Source organism: Zerene cesonia, chromosome 16 (assembly GCF_012273895.1).
Source record: "Zerene cesonia ecotype Mississippi chromosome 16, Zerene_cesonia_1.1, whole genome shotgun sequence".
Classification (NCBI taxonomy): domain Eukaryota; kingdom Metazoa; phylum Arthropoda; class Insecta; order Lepidoptera; family Pieridae; genus Zerene; species Zerene cesonia.
Window position 1 is genome coordinate 5426399 of NC_052117.1, and position 22033 is coordinate 5448431.

General features: G+C 31.7%; 1 protein-coding gene across 1 annotated transcript in view; it reads right to left on the bottom strand.

The window, feature by feature from the left end:
* LOC119833117 overlaps positions 1 to 22033 on the bottom strand; it is a 39633-nt gene that overhangs the window by 14644 nt on the left and 2956 nt on the right. The window contains exons 3-6 of the mRNA XM_038357003.1: positions 20311 to 20399; positions 16642 to 16828; positions 9466 to 9612; positions 3246 to 3507 (exon numbers count right to left, since the gene is read on the bottom strand). Of these exons, the coding sequence (XP_038212931.1) occupies positions 3246 to 3507; positions 9466 to 9612; positions 16642 to 16828; positions 20311 to 20399 (685 nt within the window). The remainder of the gene's footprint in view (positions 1 to 3245; positions 3508 to 9465; positions 9613 to 16641; positions 16829 to 20310; positions 20400 to 22033) is intronic.

Sequence of the window (22033 nt, forward strand, 5' to 3'; positions counted from 1 at the left end):
AGGATCGAAGTCGGCCATTGATTATGTGTAATAAAACTTTGCTAGTGTGTGATATTAGAGCGATGGTTCTATAATTATATATTATCACAGTTTCTTGCAGTTCCTTTCTTGTGAAGAGGTAAAATAGATGACACTGTCCAATCGGCTGGCCATTCGCAAGTTTTCCACACTTCATTGCAGATTTTGTGTAAATGTTTTGTACCATTTTCGCCTAAGGCCTTTATGGCCTCAGAGGTAATGTCATCTAGTCCTGGAGCTTTATTTCTCTTCAGTTTCAAAATTGCGTGTTCCACTTCAGAAAGAAGTATGTCCGGCTCTTGGTCTGATTCAGAGGGTTTTAGCTTTAACTTCTGAGATGAGACGATACCAATTTCCAATTCCGCTGAGTTTATGGTTGCGTTAGTATTTGACACAAGTTTGTATGAGTAGGTACTATATAATTTAGGTAGAGTTTTTATATATTCATTCGATTTCGATTCTTATAGTATATGTGTATTAATATTACAGATTATATATTGACCAATTAAACGACGTAGGTAGGTACATAAAGTTCGTTCAAAATTTAATCTCAATTTCTACAAATTTATGTAAAGGTACAATAGAAGTATGCAAGATGCAGCGTTTATGAAAATTTATAGAGCTTAAATTAAACTCCCTTGCCTCCCCTTTTTCAGTTTCTCTACGACAGAGAATAATGAAAATACCTGTGTACGTCAGTATGCCGCTCAAAGCAATCTGTACCCAAAAAGAGATATTTTGTTACACGTCCTGATTTTAATGACGTGTATTTATAATCTCGATTAATGCACGTATATGTTTAAGTATATGATAACGTTTTGTTGCCATAATGTGACTTTTAAATGAGTTTAGTGTGACAACGTATCTTAGAAATAAATGTTGATCTTTAAGGCGTTTATGTTTATCTTCGCCTATACCAACACCACACCTATTAGGATTATTTCATCCTTTTCACATGGCGAAATCATGAAGAATAGGCACGGAAAAGTCGAGTTTATGAGGCACATTTAGATACAACACGTACAAAAGCTTCAAATATACTTTTGATCGAGTGATGCGGCGAATAAATCCCCTTGTAAATATGTAAATTATTTTAGGCGAATATTCCGCGTATGCCAAAATCCGTTTTATGAATACAGCTGAGATTAGAGAAAAATGAAAAACGAAAAGGATTTATTATGAACAAAAAAAAAATTGGTATTGGTATTGGACCAAAAACCGTTTAAAGCGACGCAGGTTGTTTTACTAATTATTATTTCGTTAAGGCCATATAACAAGTTAAACAAATAAATTTAGTTAATATATGAAAAATTGTACGTTATTTGTTATCATCTATAGAAATATGTAAAGCATATATTGAGCAAAAAAATATTATTAATACGTTTTAAGTTTTGAGCACGAGCAATATTTGATTTTTTATTCCAATAATCGCTTCTTGCAAAGCATATCTTCCCTGAGTTACACACAAATATAAACATTATTATTACAACATCAACTTAAAACGTTTAAATAATAATGTTTATCTCAATATATGCATATCCTCTATACATAATTTTTTTTGCAAAAAATTGCATTAATATATTAACTAAAAAAAACAGATACAGATAATTTTATATCAAACGTTCTCCCAAATGCAATTATCAATTAACTAGCTGTGCCCCGCGGTTTTACCCACGTAGTACCTGACGTTTTAAAGCCTAAAGGCTCCCTCAATAAGTGAGCTATCTAAAACTAAAGTAATTTTTCAAATAATTCCAGTTGTTCCTGAGATTAGCGCGTTCAATCAAACGAACAAACGCTTCAGTTTTGTTATATTAGCATAGATTACGTGTGGGCGTAAGTCCGTTCCTTTTTGCTACTCCTTATAGCTTACAATACCACTTTCGAACCGTTTTTGTGCGTTTACGATAGGCCAAGAGAGGCAAATCAACGTGCGTCGTGATGACACTTAATTAAAGACTCCACCGTAATTTGTATGCCCTCATTTTACATTTCGTTTTAAATTAAAACGTACTTAATGTAATATAAGCTGTTTTTTTAGGATGGAAAATTAGGAGACAGTTATATAAAGTTAAATGTATTCTGGATAGCAATTCTAAAAGGGTCGGCTTCTATGATTGATTTCGATCCACAATAATATTAGATTATCAACTGAACTAGTTTCACATAAGTAATTTTTATAATTTTAAGATATTTATTTTGGTCCTAGCGGTTAACCAAGCTGGTTGTTTTCGTGACGGTATGTTGTGGCCACCGCCAATTAATAAATGCGTTGCCCGCTTTTATAAAGGAAAAGTATTTAACGGATGGATTACCGGTGCGAATAAAGTAATGGACTAAGGGAGACAAGAGAAACGGACCTCCTACTTCCCTCACTTCACCTCACCGTACGAAACATTGCACAAGCAAGCAAGCATTTCTATGCCACTATTTCAGCTCGATCTTCTGTGAGCTTCATACCTCCTTCATGTGTGAGCTCATCGTTTGTGCCGAGGAGTGATCATTCCCCCATTTAAAATACAAATGTTAAACACTGTGGCAAGCGATGAATATAATTGGGATTGAGTATAAATTATACCAATTACGATCACAAAAACGCTTCTTTGTAATAAAGTTAGGTGGCCGTTGTCATGGAGAGAAGACTCCTTTTATTATTTTGAGGAATGTAAATGTACTTAATTATTGACATCTATCTACATATTAAAAAAAGTTTAAATAATTCATAAGGTATATATGAACCGTATAATTCAACAAATAAATAAATCACATATAAATATTAATTAAATCAACGCTTGATTAAATTCTATTCTCGCCTTTCAGCGAAGACCGGAGATTCATAGCATTCCCCTGAGGCGACAACTTCAAACTAGACGGTTCATCGATAGAGCTACTGTTAAATTTATTTAGTATTGCCAATAAAGATTAACGAGAATCGATCCCAAGTTTTAAGGGTTTATGATCCTATATACTGATTAGGTCTGAGAGATTTGAGGTACTCGACAAAGTCGAGTTATATCATAGACTTAAATTTAAGATTGATAACTTAAAGACCTACAATAATCACATTAAAAGTTATTGTATTGATTATAATTACATAAACGATGCCGGCAATATAGTTTCAATAGTTTTAGCAATATTCAGAATGTAGAATATAGGCATCGTATTTCAAGCATATTTTATGAGTCTCTTCGTAACGTTTGAAATGAAATACTGCCTTATTTACTTACCTAAACTGATCCCTTGAGTTAAGCGTTTCTTGTTTAATAGAAAGTATCACAGGTCCGAGGTCTTCGTCATTTGTAAAGTAGTTCCAATGTTCTGTGCCATAGAAGTATTTTTCGTATGTCTCCTGTTCGACAGAAGTTAGCTCGAATCCGCCAGACCTCTCCCATTGTTCCTCTATGGCGGTTTTCTTCTTTGGTGTACTGCCGCCATTGTCACTGCTGTCCTCTGCCGCTTCGTCCAAGGAACCCGATCTTCTGTGGCGGTCTGGAAAAAAATCTCAACTGAATTTTGGCTTCTTGGTCGTCCAATATTTTTTTCAAAAATGTTCACGTGGTGGAAAGGAAGCGACCTTCGATGAATGATCATTTAATTGAAGAATAACTTAGTACTTCTCCCACGCGTATTATTTATGCATTCAGAAATTCGATACAATAAAATAGGTGTTAAACTGCTACATAATGTAACTCTACACCAACATAATATGCCTAAACAGAGAAAATATAAAGGGAAAATTATTGAATTTTGATGAAGCTCACCCTATTTTCATACCAAACTTTTTCAATATCTGTCGAGAGGCTTAAATCGTGCGTTGGCATCAGCTACTTCCGCATTATATTAACAACGATAAAACAGAAGGTTGCATTATTATCTGTTAGCTACAAATAGAAGCCTTGCAGCCATTGTTCGTGGTCGCATGCAAGGCATATTATCAACACTGCTTGTATCTCCACTGTCAACCTGAGCCAAACAGATTATTGTGTCGTCTCACCCCATTTCACCTTATGATTTAATTTCTACTAAAATTCGCTGCATTTTGATATTCTATTACAAAGTTAAATAAAACATAAACAAAAATCTATTGGTTGCTATATATTAATCGTAATTTAACGATTGAAATTAATAATGTTCACGTATTTTTGTTTTTCTTTTAGAATCTATGTTTAATATTTGTGTCTAAATAACACAATGAAATTGTAATAATGTTTAATATGAAACTTTGTATCTTATCACATTTTACAAGTTGGTGCTAAAACTCGATTCAAAGTGAATATGATTTTATCTTCATAAGTCTTTTGTGGCAACAAAAGCCTTAGAAAATTGCTTTTTAGTTTCCACAAACACACACTGATTCTATTCAGGTAAAAAATATGATAACAACGTCATCATTTAAATAGACATAGACACTGATTCTATTCAGGTAACACATATGATAGCAATGTTCCCATTTAAATACAGGCATTTTTTGTACTAAAGTCACAAATAAGAGTCAGAAAATGTATAAATCCCTATATAGTTTTATTGTATCAATATTTTTTTTCATAGATAGCTAGTATTCAATTTTATCTTTAAAACGGTACCTATATCGAAGGGCTGCTTGCTGAAACTTTAAGTAGTAACGAGGTCCATACCCCCAACTGAAAGTACTAAAAGTTTTCACCTGTTTTATATCAGATACTTTCTTAAAATGTATGTGATTTGAATTCCCAGACTGTTTTATCCCTACTTAAGGACAGTGAACTTTATATTAAGAAATGTCTTAAGTTTGCGTTGCTTTTGTAAAATGAAAGTTTTGTGCTTTATTAATTCGTACTATCTATACCTTATTGCCAATTTTTATTTATTATGCATGTAGGTTGCTGTATTTTTAGATAGATCGATACGATGACATATGCAATGATAGTTGAATTCAATATGGTAGACTAGAAGGAAATTATTATGAATATAGGGAAATAAAACACATAGGCCAACATTTTGTTAGTCATAATTATGCTGTTATTTTTCAATTGATTGCATTATAAATTTACAGAGCATTGCCTGGTAAGGTGTTAGTACATATTTAACAATGATTTTTCATTTATTAGTTTAGAAAATGTGGAATAATAAAAAAGAAATTTGAGAAATAATGTGTCAGCGACGCTTACGAATTCCGGAGAGATGTTTGTTCAGTGCAAAGACGACAGGGTGTCAGGGTAAATTATTAAAAATGATACCTCTCTGCTTGCAAAATTATGAGGGAACATTTTAGTGACGCTTTTCCTTTCTCATTTCTCTGTTCGTAAATTAGGATTCGAACATTTGTCATCCCTGCGTACACCTGAGTCTATTGGAGTAGACTTTTATTTAACTCAAATTGCTTTTATTGCCCAATTTTATAATCAATTTGTAATGGTGATATAATGGCACCATGTTCTTAATGTATACAGCTATCTATATAGATGTTTTGATATGTTTCAACTGAAATTAAATTTAAAAGTGCACATAATAGTTAACGCTTTTTATTATCAAAAGTGGGTGGTGAAAGCTGATTTTAAATCACAAATTATCAAATTTGTTACTATAAATATTTAAATATATTTTACTAGTGATTCTCGAATAAATGGAAAACTTTTTGCTTTGGTAGGTAAATTCAATTTATGAAAATAAGTTTATATAAAGTTTAATATATACATAGAGTCAAAACAAACTTAGAAAGTATAACGGTGGGTACCGTCTTGTTAAAAATACAATGTAAAATGTCGCCGGGACGAGAGCTACAAAGGTCAAACGAAACTTGGCTTATGCATCAATAATGCGGGGGAACGTCACAGGAAAAATGTCTTAGTCCCCTTCTACGCGATTAGGCCTTCGTTGAGATGAGAAATGAATATTCTATGTTCCTGGGATTGCCGCTTACGACGCACAAAGCACAAAATTGTCGAAAATATGCCCCTTTTCGCATGACTGTTGTATATGAATTCGTACAAAGAACGCCAAAAATTTTCTTTGCGTTTATACACGAAATAAAATGGAGGTGCTTAGATTTACGAAATACATTTTCACGATAGAGAACTCGAGAGCTAGCAAATTTATATTGAATAAAATATTCAGTTAGTGATTACACGGCTGCTTCACTCGAATCTATAATCGAGGATACCAGATAAATTTCTTTTTACATTTTTAAGAATTTAGCCAAAACATAAGAATGTATTAAAATATGATTATGTATTTGCATTCCAAAAATTGATTGGCTTTCACATTAATATGTGGTATACATTTATGTGGTATTTATTAATACGTTTACTGAACAGTATCACACTATTCAAATTTAGTCAATACTAGGTTCCAAAGTGTAAGTGTATTGTGATGCGGTCAGTGGTTTCTTTGAAAATATAGTTAATGCATAAAAAGGTAAAGACCTAAGTCTTGTAGAAATTCAATCTAATTCTGTTCTAAAAGGCTTTGCGTTTAAATCGAAATACATTTATAATTTTTAAATGCTGCTACCAAATTCTTTTTCTCTTCTTTCTAAAAATATTTATAGAAGTTATTTTATTTTGAATTTCAATTTCAGTAATTATGTCTATAAAGCTACTACTGCTACTTCTACTACTTTTTGAAATGATTTTAGAATCGACATTTATGCAGTTTTGCTAGCGTTGTCACGGACAATTCCTATCAAAATGAGATGTTTCCCCGCTGTGAAGTAACCTACTCTATATCACTCTCTAGTCACAATAACATAAACAGACAAATACACTTTGCTATTATTATATTATCTATGGGTTTAGTTAGGTTATTAGTTTTGTCAATTATTTTAGAAAATCCCTTATTTTAGTCAAATATCAGAGTGTTTGTGTCGCGCTAATCAAACACGATTTATTTTAATGTACCCATTGCAGCTGTACAGGTGTCGAGTTTAATTAAGTTGGAGCAAATAGATCAGTGTAAGGAATTGTACCGTAGAAACTGAAAGAAACTGAAGCTCATTGTCTCTTTGTGGATTGTGATAGGACGAGACGTGGTGTCGGGCGCCAAACATCTTCCACTCCGTAGATAATGACACCGCTCGATAAATTGAAAACGTGTGCCGAATGAAAGAGACTGACCCCTCGTGTGCATTCAGTCATTGATATTTATTATTAAAGATGAGTAAATGGTCATAAATTTATTTGCGTTGTTCAAATTCTAGCAATCATGCTAAATTCTTTATTTGTAGGTAACCTATGGTTATAATAGATAGGTTTATCTTTAAGACTTCAAGAATTTTCTTACAAATTCTATTAATATTGTAAATTGTAAAGTTTGTAAGGATGTGTGTGTGTTTGTTGCTCTTTTACGCAAAAACTACTGAATCGGTTACAATGAAATTTGGTACATAGATAGCTGGACAACTGCAATAACATATAGTCAACTTTTTATCCCGATATTCTATTTATTATATATTCTATTATATTATAAACCACGGGGCGCAGCTAGTATTTTATAAAATATCTTAGGATAGATTAGACAGAACACATTTAGAGTAATTATGCTATAAATATTTGTATGCAGAATAACTATTTTGTATTTTAAATTTTAAGATTTCATATCAAATAGCAAGTTAAATAATCGATTATTATACTTTGAAGAGTACAACTCCTGAGCTCTTTACTGGGTTTTTGTTTCATCGAAAGTATCACTAAAAATATATGTATACCTAGTATTTTATTATTGAATTAACTGCTAAAGTTCATTGTCATAACTTGCTCAACGAAATATCAATTTATTTATCTACATTAATTATTAGTTTTAAATCAAATGCATAAATAGCAGTAGTAATTTTTCAATTTCAATTTTTTAAGCAAATTTCAATTAATTTGCAATAAACATAACATATTATTGTGTTGCTTACAGACTACGGCTACGGCGTCAACCTCATAAAATAATGGAATATTATTAAACATTTTGAACAGAACATTTCAACCTAATGTTGTTTGTTAGTAATAGGTCATTGTGATGAAAAATTAATTAAAACAATTATATCAAAGTTTTACATGTGTAACATTTGAAGGTGAATTTATTGGAAAAGTCTCCAAATGAAATTTATCGAAATTGAAAAAGTTCCTTAAATGCCCTCTCGTTAGGACCGGTAGGGAGTAATTTTTTAAAACGATTTGTTTGCATTGGGAGGAAATTGTGAGTATTTTTCTATTATGTATATTATATATATATATAACAAGCACGCTATAAATAATTTCCTCAATATGGGTATTAAGTGCTCCATTTTTATGTGAAAAAATATTCAATTTGACGTTTTTTAGCGGTCGTCAAGTTTGACTGACTGATTTTAAAAACCGCATCGGCTTCGGTATATCAGTTTAAAAGCGAATGCGACAAACATACACACACACGCCCAGAGACACACAAACAGACGTCGATATCAAACTTATAACACCCCTATTTCTGGGAGTTACATTTTGCGCGGAGATGTATGAAACTTGGCACACTTATAGTTGGGAATGCAGAACGGTATTTTATGTAATTTTTATTTTCAATGAGGCAACAAAAATTAGTCACGCACGAAAATGTACTCTTTTTTACGGTTGAGATTAAATCACGACTAGGAGCCCCTTATATAAAAAACTAGCTATTTGCCCCGACTTGTCCGTAGTCCCTACGTATATAGTCTATATCATTCGGAGAAAATGAAAATGAAATTTTAAAATCGGCTCCGTAATTAGAAAGTACACGGTAGAAACATTACAAACATAGATACAAAACCAAATGTTTCATCTTTATAATTTTAGTTCATATGTATTACTTGAAATATAGCACTTTATTGATGACCCAATTCTGTTTCTCATAAATATTTGTAGGTGGAAAATAATGTTTTTTATATACGTAATTCATTAGTAGATGAATCCTTCAATGACAAAAGCATACATTATATCGTTATAATTTTCTCATTTATCTTACCATAATTTTTCGTAGCATCATGACAGATTGGCTTGAGAGACTTCTATCAATCATTTTTGGTAAAGGATAGATTTTATTAGTCACTATGAAGGTAGCTTCATCGCTGTTATCATAAAATAAATAATCGAAGGCTTAGAATCATGAGGGTTGGCAATTGATATGAGTGTGGGGAAACATATTGCATGATATCTATTTCCTTAAGTAGCAGATACATTTTTAAAGAGCTACGTAGAGCCACGTGACCTAAAAGTAATGTACCGTTTCGATTTCATACATTGCTTGCATATTGAAGATCATTCATAACGGAAACAATATTTATTATCTGTATTTCATAAACAATTGACAACCCTATGCAATTTACATAATGAATTTAACCGAAACAATAATTAATCTATGAAGTAGTCTATATAACCTACATATAAATATCGAATTTTTCAAATATATTTACGAGAATATTCCATATGTTTTTGTAACAATTTACATACACAATATATTGTACGCACTCACCATTGTCATTTTCTCGTTCTGGTCCGCTGTCATGTTCTGACTCCGATTCGTCCCAAATCGTGTCTGTTGCGATTTTCTGACGTGAACACTCTATCCAGTAGCCGGGCGTGGGAATCAGGTTGTGGGGGTATTCTTCGCAGAATTCATCTAAAGGAATAAACAGGTTAGATAGAGTTTTTTGAGAATTTGAGTATGTTAGTAGCGGTATATATATAGCATATTAAAGTTTTATACTTCCAACCTGATTATTTGATTTTTTATTTCTGTTGTCTGAATAAATCTAATTAAATAGTGATGAGAAATGAAGTAGTATTTCCATTATTTGTATTATATTTACACAGAATAAGACAAAATTCCTATATGCTTAGATCTCAAAAACTTGTGAACAAATTTTAAAGCCGGTTTTTAACTAGATACTACGATTATGTGTATAGAACAATACATGCACAATTCGCGTAGGCCGTGGGCTGCACAGCCGTGCGCCGTCGGGGGGTCGCTATAAATTTATATATGAAATAAGAGGAAAAGCGATTATGTGTCTATTTATTTAATACATTTTTAGTAGTGCAATATGACGATTTTATGTTAATATCCATTATTGTTCTCAGACTGAATCAGAAAAAGGAAAATGGCCGCAGGTGGGCCTATTTGAATAATGTTTTTTCTCTGACGCTAATAAATGGCCTTCTAATATTATTAAAACTATTTCCATGTTATTGTACTTTAACCTTTCATTCCTCAACAGTCTTGTTATGTAATGTGATTTTCTTTGTTTCAGCAAAAGTTATTATAGTACATAAACGTGTTAACCAAAGTTTTGTATAAAGTACTTTTACATCAAATCGATCATAATTATTACAGAAAACTACATTTTAAAGGTTCTGTAAGTTTGTGTATGTTCTTTAATCTCATCCCAGAGATATCAAGCTGAAATTTGGCACATTTATATATCTTTTGTAATTGCTAGATAAATACGGATATAAGGATAATTTGTATATAAAGAATTATCACATTCCCCTTCACGATTTTGAAATTTTTTTAAATAATCTAAAAAAAAGTAACACGCAGATATTGTAGACTGTTATATAATTATGACATTAACGATTCGCAGCGAAACACACCTATATTAAAAGCAGTCCATGGGACGGAAATCTGATACCCACGCCATTACCCGCCAGACCCAGACTCCTAAATAAAATATTTACACGCAGTCTCAGGTTCTTGCTGGTGGAAAATTTTCGGAAAACATAATCCGCAATGTTGCCACATCATTTTACTGATGCAAGTGAATATTCCGTGATGTTCACTGCTTTTGAATATTTTATGAATGTTATTTTAGAGTTTACATAAAAGACTTGTGCACGTTTCAATGTGTTTATTTGGTTGGAAAACACCATTTTAAATACGAGCTTCACAATCTCACTCACTCAAGTAAAATGTTTTCTTTGTGGAAATATTAATTTTGTATCGGGTAAATATTTTTTTAAAAATGTGCATTGAAGGAAATTTTCAACTTGATGAAGGGAAGAGAATTGGATCGATGAAGAATAGTGAGTGTGTTTTATATAATGAATATAAATAAAATATCAGTAAAAAAAAAAATATCAGTATAAGTTTCTATTAAGGCTTCACTTCTTCTTTCTTCTTTAACGGTGTTTTTTCACATTACTCAATTCACTGTAAGGTAGAACACCAAACTTTAATTATTATGCTTGGCGTTCATACTTAGAGTGCACTGAGATAAGGAATATGTCTTCTTTTCTTCCTCCATGGTCTTGAATGTGATAAAATAACTATTAATAAAAACAATAAAAATAAAGATGTATTACGCAATCAGTCAGTATTATGCTTCGACACAAATTTTCTGTATTTCTTGGAAATGTGTTCGTAAATTTACTTCGAACAGATGTTCTTTTTTATTCAAGTATAACGTTATTAAAAATATTTCAAATATTGTACATAAAAAAGCTTTTTAGGTGATTTAATTATAAAACCTTAATAAATTGATTTTCATAAAAGGTTTATTGATATGTTTCCGCCACAACAAAAAAAAGTATGATGCTGTCTTACGTTTTTGTGTAATTTATCACGGCGGAGGATTTTTGAACAAAAGTGATGATCAAACAAATAATGTGAACTATTTCTATCATATTACAGGTAAAATATTATGTATTAATGAGTGAGTTAAAAATAATATTTAAATAATATATTCTACGGATTTATCTTATATCGGGCTTTTACTTTGATTATAGGTACTTGGTAGAACGTTCAATCAAAACGAAAACTATTTTAAAAGGCCAAAAACCGGGATAAATTGGCCTATTTGAAATTCCATATTTAAGATACATTTATGGCGAATATAGTAGGACATAACGTTTCGTAGAAATAAATAAATACTTATTATGATTGACTATATCAACATTATATAATAAAAAGGAATTAATAATTTATCAATCTTATATCTAACATATTGTTGTTGGCTATGTGTAGGTATGTTACTGTGGATGTCCGAAATACAGTATATTTTACTACACTATGTGATGTAAAAAATGACCGATTCACCGATGACTGGATATATTAAATAAAGTTATACATAGTTATTTATTGCAACGGCTAGATTTGAGTTAGGCTATGTTAGAACTGATACCAGATCCGACCTAATTTAATTGGTTGACATTAAAGGCTCGCGTATTTTAAAAATTATCATTCTGATTAGTTTTTTGTAAACCATTATTGGGTGCTCCTCTGAGAATATACCTCATTGTTTTGAATTGCCTTGAACGAGACTTCCTATCTACATTTTCAAGTTCTTCACTGCCCACGGGTTAGTTATTGTAGGGTTAGCTCAATATTTATAAGACGATCCATTTCATTACTAGTGCTGCATAATCATAGCTGTTAGTTATGAATTTCTCGCTTTTCGAACAAACCCTGGCGTTTATTAACATTCACACAAATTGTTAAGCGCTGATTCCAATTAAATTTTTACCGTATCTCCTCTGGGTATAACATTCACTAGTGTATGAACAATTTAAGTATAAATTAAGAAAGTTTTAAAACTTCACCATCGAAATTGGTAATTTTCGACATTGAACATTAATATTCACGATATTAACTAATACCAGACATTCATAGTAGCATATTATAAATCAAACAAATATTTAAATTTATTGAATAGGTGCAATCATTATGTGATAAAATTATGTTATGTAGAAACTTAAAATAATTATAAAGAAACTTGTCTTTCATTTTTTTTTTTTTCTTTATGTCATAGCGGGCAGCTGAGCTGGTGGTTCGCCTGATGGTAAGCGATCACCACCGCCCATAAACATTCGCAAAGGTAGTACCTCTGTGAATGCGCCGCCCGCTTTTATGGGGTAAGGGAAAAGGAAAGGATTAACGACTGGAAAGAAGGATTGGACTAGGACGGGTGAGGAAAAGGAAACGGGCCATTTAAGAATATATTTAGAATACATCCGAAATATATACATTAAATATTATTTTAATAGTCAAAGATACATAATGTTTAAATAGCGTTGTTGACAAACAAAATGTAATTGGCAGTAAACGGTATTTGGTTGAATCGTGGGTTTTTATGAACTACGTGCTTTATCATACGACGTGAAGGTTTAATTAATATTTCACTGTGTGTTTTGGCTCTGTGCAAACGTAAACCTTTGCTGGATTTTAATTTGATATCATGTCACGCCTAGTGTTATTTTTGTGCGAAACACAAAAAGGTGCTTCCGAAGCGGTTTGCACAAATTGGTTTTTAATCCGTGTATCATAGATAAATTAATTAAGCAAGATAGGAATGCAATATTGATGTCAAAAACGTTTATATCTGCGAAATTATTTTTTCGAAAGAAGCACCACAAGAAGAAAGCACAACAATCACCATTGTTTTACAAAACAAATACAAAACGATACGTTATTGGATAATAATTATAAATATCAGACTTAATAATAACACATTTCACACGAGGGTAATTTTATCAAAAGGGTTTCGTTATAAATCTAATGTAGGTTTGTGAATCTACATTAGATTGAAAGCGGTAAAGTGTTAAACTTGGCCGGCTCCGTCAATGGGGTGGGAAGTTGCAAATATATTAGTCTCAGGGTAAGGGGCGGCACAAATACGATTTGGGGTTGCCATACTGAACAAGTTTTTACCTTTAATGTACGATGTGTGTCGACTTATCCAATTGCGAAAAATTGGGAAATCGATTATGTTGCTCTCAAAGAATTCTGTTTGGATTTTCTAATGGTTTGGTACTGCTTGGAAATATAATGAAGTAAACATTTCCCCGTGTAGGTTGTTGTAATTCCAAATAACCATTCTATATAAAGTCTACGTATTGAGAAAATACGTCGTTTTTGTTACCCTTCAATTAGAAAAAAACCTTTATATTTAAATTTATTACGAAGGTTTTTATGCAGTAAACTAATGAATTAATCAAATAAAACCTTTGTATATTTTATATACGAAGTTTACTGCATAAAAATGTTGTAAATTTTGTCTCACAGAACAAACATAAAACATTTTGAAAACAATAAAGGGTTATTTTTAGAAAGACATTCAGTTGAATACACGTTTTGATGCCTCTAAAGCTTTCTCTTTCTTGAAGATTTGAGGTAATCGAAATAGTTTTCTTTGATTCTTCTATACTGTAGGTATATAAAAGGTTGTGTTGTGTCGCTAACAATACGCGAAATGTACACAATTGACAGTATAGTATCCTTCCACATCCTTTCCCAGAATAAAGAGCTTATGTATTTTATAAAGGTACCTACGTTATACATTTACGTGGGGGTTTCCGGAGGGTGAGCGGGGTTTTTGTGAGTCTGTGGTGAACGCGATTGACTCAGGAAATAGCGGAAATTAAGTTACTTTTCGTTTTACAATTATTCTACACGTGGTCCAAATGTAGCTGGGCGTGGCGCCATTGTTGTTTTTCTGGATTGCATTTTTGGGAATTGTTTTAGTTGATCATTTTTAAATGTATTGAAAATATTAGAAGTCTTATTGTTTAGAGTAAAATTCAAATAAGTTATTCTCATTCTGTACAGTCTATAATTTCAGTGTCACCAAAATTCCCTTTATTGAATTTGGACGTTTTTTTTCGCCCATCAATCGTTTTTGCATTTTGCAACCAACAAATCCGTTAATTATTGCTTAATCTCGTCAAAGGGTACGACAGCAGTCCTTTAATAAATTCATAATTAATAATTGTGAGCTCAATTATGCAGGTGCCATGGGGTTGCTGAAAATACGCCGAAAACAATATCTGTTATATCACAATAGTCAGGATGAGTTTACCGCGAACACGTTTCCTCCATTTTCACTTGACAGTTATTGACTGGTTGTTAGCTGACAGGCGGCGCTGCATGCAGCCCTGCTGAGTTGCAGATGAAAATACGAAATATGAGATGGATCCTCCCTAGCGAAGCCTATTTGCAGTGACTGGCATGTGTATAAATAGCCGCCCAACATAATGATGACGTGCTTTTAACATGGGTAGACACATGTACGGATTTTATGGTAACTTTGTTTGTTGGTAAGTTTCATGTACCGAATTTTATTTCGAACACGATAATATAATATTATTATGCATATGTTTAAGTTGTTCTTGCCATCATCTAATCTACTAATTCTAAGAGGTTTTTGTTACGATTTAACACTATCTTCACCTCTTCTAGTAGAGCGACGTGATGAAGAGGGCTGATAGTGTATACAAAGTACTACATCCGCTTGGTTTATCTCGTATGTCTATATATCGGTCTATTGATAGGCAATTTGAAAAGTTCACTGATTGTGCAGATTAAGATATATTTTTTTCTTCTGTATAAAGAGTTATTTGCATAGTGTTCTTACGAAAACGACAATAGTGGCAGTGAAGAAACGAGTTCAAAGCAATCGATGCGAAGATTGAAAAGGCGGTTAATCCTCTTAACGACACCTTGTTCCATAACCAGAAGTGATCCTTTCAGCAAGATTCAGCACCGGGTCATCAAGTTCGATTCATTCAAGCATGGTTGGAAAAAAATTTTTCGAATAAACGAAAACTGACCGTCATCTAGTCCCGATCTTTGTCAGAAGGATCATAATTTATGGTCTGTTATAGAGAGTTTTTCATTATTCAAGCGCCATGATAATTTAGATTCCGTAAAACAATCCATAAAGATGGCAGTGAATATTTTTTAATGGAGAGAGTGTGTGTTTCTATTTGATCGTTTCAATGCCAATGGAAAATGACATATATACATAATGACACATATTTTTAATTCTTATAAGTTAACGTATGACCTAACAGATGAAGCAATGAAAAGTAGTAGTAGTAAGTATTTTATAGATCAGAATACAAATACGACAACACTAAGCTACATAACGAGATTAAATTATAAGTAGAGGTAAATTAACTATCTTTTTATAAACATTAAGCGATTCAGATTCCAGACCACCCCTCGAGCAATACAAAAATACTTAGGCGTTCATTTATTCCGCCGCAAGTGTCAAGCGAAATCTTCATTTAAATATAATTATCGTTTATGAGTTTTGTGAACACTTTGAAAGGACAAAACGAAACGGCCGACGCATTTTATCTTGTCAATTAAGCGTAAAATTGGGAGAAATCTCACCTCAATACGGATGCGGTATTCTACAGCGTAATATTTCGAAACCAATTATAAGCTACAGGCTAAAGTAAACTTTGTGTGACATTTAAATGCTACTGATAAATTACCAAAGTTTTCATGCAACAAGCAAGCTGGTTCGTTTGAAAATTAACACATTAAGAGGACGAGAAATTCATAGAAGCATAGATTTTATCAAACTAAGATCATTTCTTAGTTTTAGTAAGCATTAAATTTATGTGAAGTTGCAATATAAACGAGTTATTTGCGCTTGGCTTAAGTCTCTAAGATGTATAATTTTGCAGATAATTGACTTACTTTTTTAACACTTACTATATGACTATTCACAAGCTCACTTTTTCATAGATGTTTATAATAAAATATAGATAGTGTGATAGGTAGTTCTAGTATGTATGATTGGAACCTACAGCTAATTTAATGAACATATTTAAAAAAAGCACACGAGTTGAAATCATATACATCCTTCTACACACAGTTAAAGTAAAACACAATATTTGTTTCAGCGTCCAATAAAAAAGTTACCTGAACACGCCTGAGGTGGCAAAGGGAATATGAGGGTAGTTGACGACTTGCGCCTGGCCACAGCGCAACCCAGTGACTGAGGTTTGAAGCTGCGCAGCTGTTGCATGAAGTCGCTGCACTCCATGAGCGCGACGTCCGCGAAGTGAAGGTCGCACAGGATCTGGTTTTTGAAGCGGCGCGCTCGTTTCTGGTGATGAGATAACAGTCAAAATCTAGTTCTACGAAGATATTTAATTTGAAGTTTTTTTCTTGCTCTTATTTGTCCTCGTATACACATAATATTTTATTAATGTAATCGTGCTCTAGCGACATATAACATCAGTGTGCGACAGAATGACAAATTAATAGAGCTGATGAGGGGAACGATGGAAGTAAAAAATAAGAAACCAAAAATACAGATGAAATAATAGGTAAAAGTTATGTTAATGTTTTGTTAACAATACGAAAATTTCCACGATAGTTTGGTGGACGCACGAAGGTTTCAATCTTTATATTAGCACCACCAACAACGGAGGAAGAAAGTAGACGGAATACTAACTAAGCTGTGAAAACATTTTCCAATACATCATTTTAAAACCCGCAAAGCAATGGATAATCCCTACGCGATTGCATGAACCTTGCATAAAATTCGTGTGTTTAGAGTGTGAATTCGCTTTCGAAGCTACAGGCTTATTAGATAAAAACTTTTTGTTTCTACATTTGCAATTAAAGTTTAATTAAAATTACGTATATTAATAATATATATATTCATTGAAATATTGAATATTTAAAGAAATAATTAGCTATGATAGAAACTAAATAATATTAATATTTTAGATGTGTGGTTTATACATTGCAAAAACATTTCAATGTATTTCAGTCATACATTTACGATTTTGCGAGTCAGATAGTGCTTGTATTATACACAAATTCTGTTTTTCAAAATAAAGTAAAATATTGAGAAAAGAATACAATTCCTTCTTTTTCATGTAGGTATTTTAATATATACTTGGAGGTAAATCTATTTCACGGTTGTTTCGCTACAATAAGATTCAACACAACATCTTGTGAGATTGGTTTTAAAAGGAAATGTTTTTCCCTAAGACCACGATCCAAAGTTGATTCAAAATGTTTTACCGTTTATTGTTTTTTGTTTTTCACTGAAACCAAATCAATTTACCCCATCCACTAAAACACCCATTGGGTCATTAAAAGTATTCTATGACTTGAGCCCTTTTTTATGGAGCTTTTATTTTGAATCCAGCGAATTTGTAACATGTCACATTATCACAAATGTACTTTGTAGTTTCAGCATTATCAATTCACTTCGATAACATAAAAAGAAATATCGAAATAGATATCTTCCTTAATGTGTCAACCCTCGTCTAAGAAAAAGGGAATTTAAGCGACCCGTTTGAATGTCTCAATAGAACTGCTCACTATACAGTTATCAGTTCTTTTGTAACCACTAGTTCATGGTAGATAATAATGTTTGGAAGTAAATTTTACCTAACCTAATTTTTTTTTATTTAGACACACACACGCTTTTTATATCTAAAACCCCCTTTTGTCTAGATATTTATAGTAAAATTTAAAGAATAATGTATCATGTCTAGTAGAAAATGAAAAAGCTCTAAGAATTAATCGAAGATCTTTTATGAAAAATGTATTGAAGAAGACCAAGTCCTCAAACAGATCTCTATAAAAAATAGTAATAGCAATAAATACGGTATATAATATGCATGGACGAATTAACCACATAATAAGTTACCGTTATAACCCGTTTTCCTTTACAATAAATTTTCCTCAGATGGGTCTTGTTGTAGCTAAATACCTATATTAGAACTAGTTTTATCTAGAGAAAATGCGTTAAAAATTAGAATCGACTAACTCAGATTTTATTATGATCCATATTACTTTACATTGAAGAACTGTTTTAAAGTGTAACATATAACTTTGGAATGGAAAACTACACTCTACCACAGTTAATATTGCTCAGTATCCCTCTGGACTCTAGAGTTAAGCCCAACCCCTTTAATCAGATATAATAAGCAGACATTAAAGCATATACCGTGTGTGACATTAATTGGAATTGCTATAATATGTATTTAGACAAAGCAATCAATTATTAGCATTGCAAAGCTTCTAATAAACAATGACACATTGTTGTTAAATTTTCGCAGGTTTCACTTCCAGGCTGCGTGATGGTTTCCTATTCACGATAATAATAACTTCATGTGGGCTTCTTTAGCGATTTCTTTGATTAATTCTGATCAAGGCCGCACGGAGGCTGCGCTCCCAACACGCCTTGTATATACGCGGAACGGCGAATTATTATCATTTATTTCTATGTAAATGGCTTATAATTGGTTTGATGTACCTAAAAGATATAGGCCAGTTGAGATTTTATTTTATTTTCTTTTTTATTTTGGTTTACTAACGCTTTCGACGATTAAAAAAAAAAACAATTTTTGGAAGTATAGAAAAAGGTGTATAAGTTAACCATCTTCATCCGCATTTATCCTAAAATATATATTCTATACTCTTGTCCATGATTAACCAGGTTAGGGCTAGAACGAGCGGCTTATAAATAATATAAAAATATCAATCACCCCCCGAGGTGTTATTTTTTGTTGTTTCCAATTAATATAAGTTTAATTAGGTGCTCTCTTTGAATAACAGACTGCTTCAACAAATATTATTTTAGGTTTGGAGTGCCACCCATCTGCTTCTAGGAACTAAAGTCTAAATGAACACTTTAGTTTCTAGTATATAAATCCCTGTAGAATTTTGTTTGATTTAACTTTAAAGTGTTGCCAAAGGATTAGTGGAAATTTACGTTGCACGTGAAATATATTATAAATTTTAATTGGAGGTTATGTTAATTGAGCGCTATTAGGTGAAAAAAATATTCATAAAAAATTTGCATAACTATTAATAGAGATACTTAATGGTATTAGAATAGTTTCAGAAGCTTTATAGATTTAGCTCATTCACCCTTCAGTACTTACACACAGCAATTATAATATTCATTGCTTAAGAAGCTTAGACTTAACCAAATAGACAGGCTTAGTAAATATAACTGAAACACTTGTTGAGCAAGGTAAAAGAAAATTGTAGGAATAAACTGTACCTACGCATTATCTAGCTCAGCAGTACTGAATCATATTGGATTAAGCGACGGAATTCTAAGATGTATTTGTTTGATTATATTATAATGTAACTTCTAGCTACATATAATTTTTTAAAGAAAACATGTCATTTTTATGTATACGATGAGTGTTTTGTTTTAGAGTATTAAAATATAGAAAGTACCTACCCCAATTTAATTATCTTACAAATTAAGACACATTCAATGTGTTGCAAAAAGGTTTTTATAGATGTTTATTTGGGATAAGAATATTAAGATAATAATAATAGAAAGCGGTGTGATATGTGATTTAAAAATAAACGTAGGAAGGACCTTTTAAAGGATCTGTGAATATTTGTATTTTCATAAGGTTATTTCAATGTTTAATACATAGGCATAATTACAGCAATTTATAAAAAATTTCTTGCATTTTATTATTTTTTACACATTTATATATCATATTATGAAAAACAACTATGTAACCATAATTTTCATATATTTGATAGCAATTCTCGTTTGTTTCACATTTACTTATTTCGTAATGATAATCAAAAACATACCTGATTTGGTCCGGTAAGGTTCAACCCGCAGGAGTTGCAGCGCAGACATTCCTCGTGGTAATGGTTGTTGTCGTATAGTGGTGATGGCTCTGCATTCAAAATAAATCAATGAGACACATACAAGTAAGCAATAAGTATACATTTAAAATTATCAACCTTTTATTATTTCATCTTTACGCACCTCACAAGAATGAATGTGATTTTGAATTAAAAAAAACAATTCCGTATTTAACACATTAATTATTCAACCATAATGATCGAGACCTCTTATTAAAATTGTTTTTATCATTTATATTTCCAGTTGTGATAAGATGTTTTTTAAATTATTTGAAAAATTAATTTATTAAAAATATTTAATTTTTATCAATTATAAAAATGGAATGGCGCCATTATACATTTAAAAAGGATACGTACTATCACAGATAATAAGTAGGTATTAAGAAAATGCATCTCGTCATTATATAAATGCTCCAGTTATATATATATTATAAAGCCAACCAGCCCCAGTTATACTATAACATAATGAAAAAAATTGTAATGGATAATTTAATTAGAAACTAGAATTTTTTGTAACTTTCGGCTTTTATATCATCCGCCCTGGTCGTTATTTCATAACATTAAAAAGAGGTGACATAAACAAATTTAAATACCTGCAATTCCTATATTATCTGTATCCTTTAATAAAAAACCACGAGTTACGTGTGCCAAATCAGTAACCCAGTAAAAGAGTGAAAGCGATTTTCTTTTGGCGCAATGCCAAAGGGCATATTGGTCTCGCCAGGAGAACTGCCAAGTTTTGTGGACCTTTAAAATTTTAAGGCAAAACTCATAACGTGCGGTACTAGTATATTAAGCTCTCAAGTTTTTTAATAAGAAATTATGTGATACTGGGATATTGCGCTGAATTTTTTAATAAGCTATATTATATTCCAACTATGAACAAATTCTACCTAATATTCGCTCACACTAAGTGAATTTACAACTTCCGCACGCAAAGTTTTAAAGATAATAGGTATACTACTTTAGTTTCACCGTAGCTTACTAATGTCAAAGTTGTTTAATTTAATTTGATATTTAGTATAAGCACTTCTGCATATACTTACTGTATACCTATTTTAAAACACATTATGTAGGCTCCGATCACATTAATGATGGCATAAAAAGCTACCTGTATTTTTATTGAAGTATAAAACGAAAGCAATAGAAAGATGGGCTGTAATTAATGTCCTCGTAGGTAGTAAAGTGGGCGGTAAATAGGTATTTTCATTTCTTTTTTTATTACGCGAACCCGTGAGTCCGCGTGTTATTTTAAATGTAACAGCCCATTTCACGAGTTAATATTGTTTCAATCATTTTTTCATGTGTTGGCTCAGATGTGTGGGCATAAATACAAATTAATAATAAGACAATCACAGAAATACTTGACGTTTTCGTTGCCGTTTTGAATTTTTTGTATGGGAATATGTGGTATAACGAAATCTATAATACGTATTAATATTTTTATCGAATGTAATGCTGAAACGAGTGATAAACGAATATATAAAATTCGTTCATCTTTCTTTCTTTCGTTTACAGACATTAAAAAGATAAGCAAAACTTGCAAAATCTGTTATTTATAAATAAAATCTAATATGTAATATAATTAATAACTTGGTAATATTGCAATAAAATCAGAATTACCTTGCAACTCGATATTATTGTAGGATTGATTTTTCAGTTATTC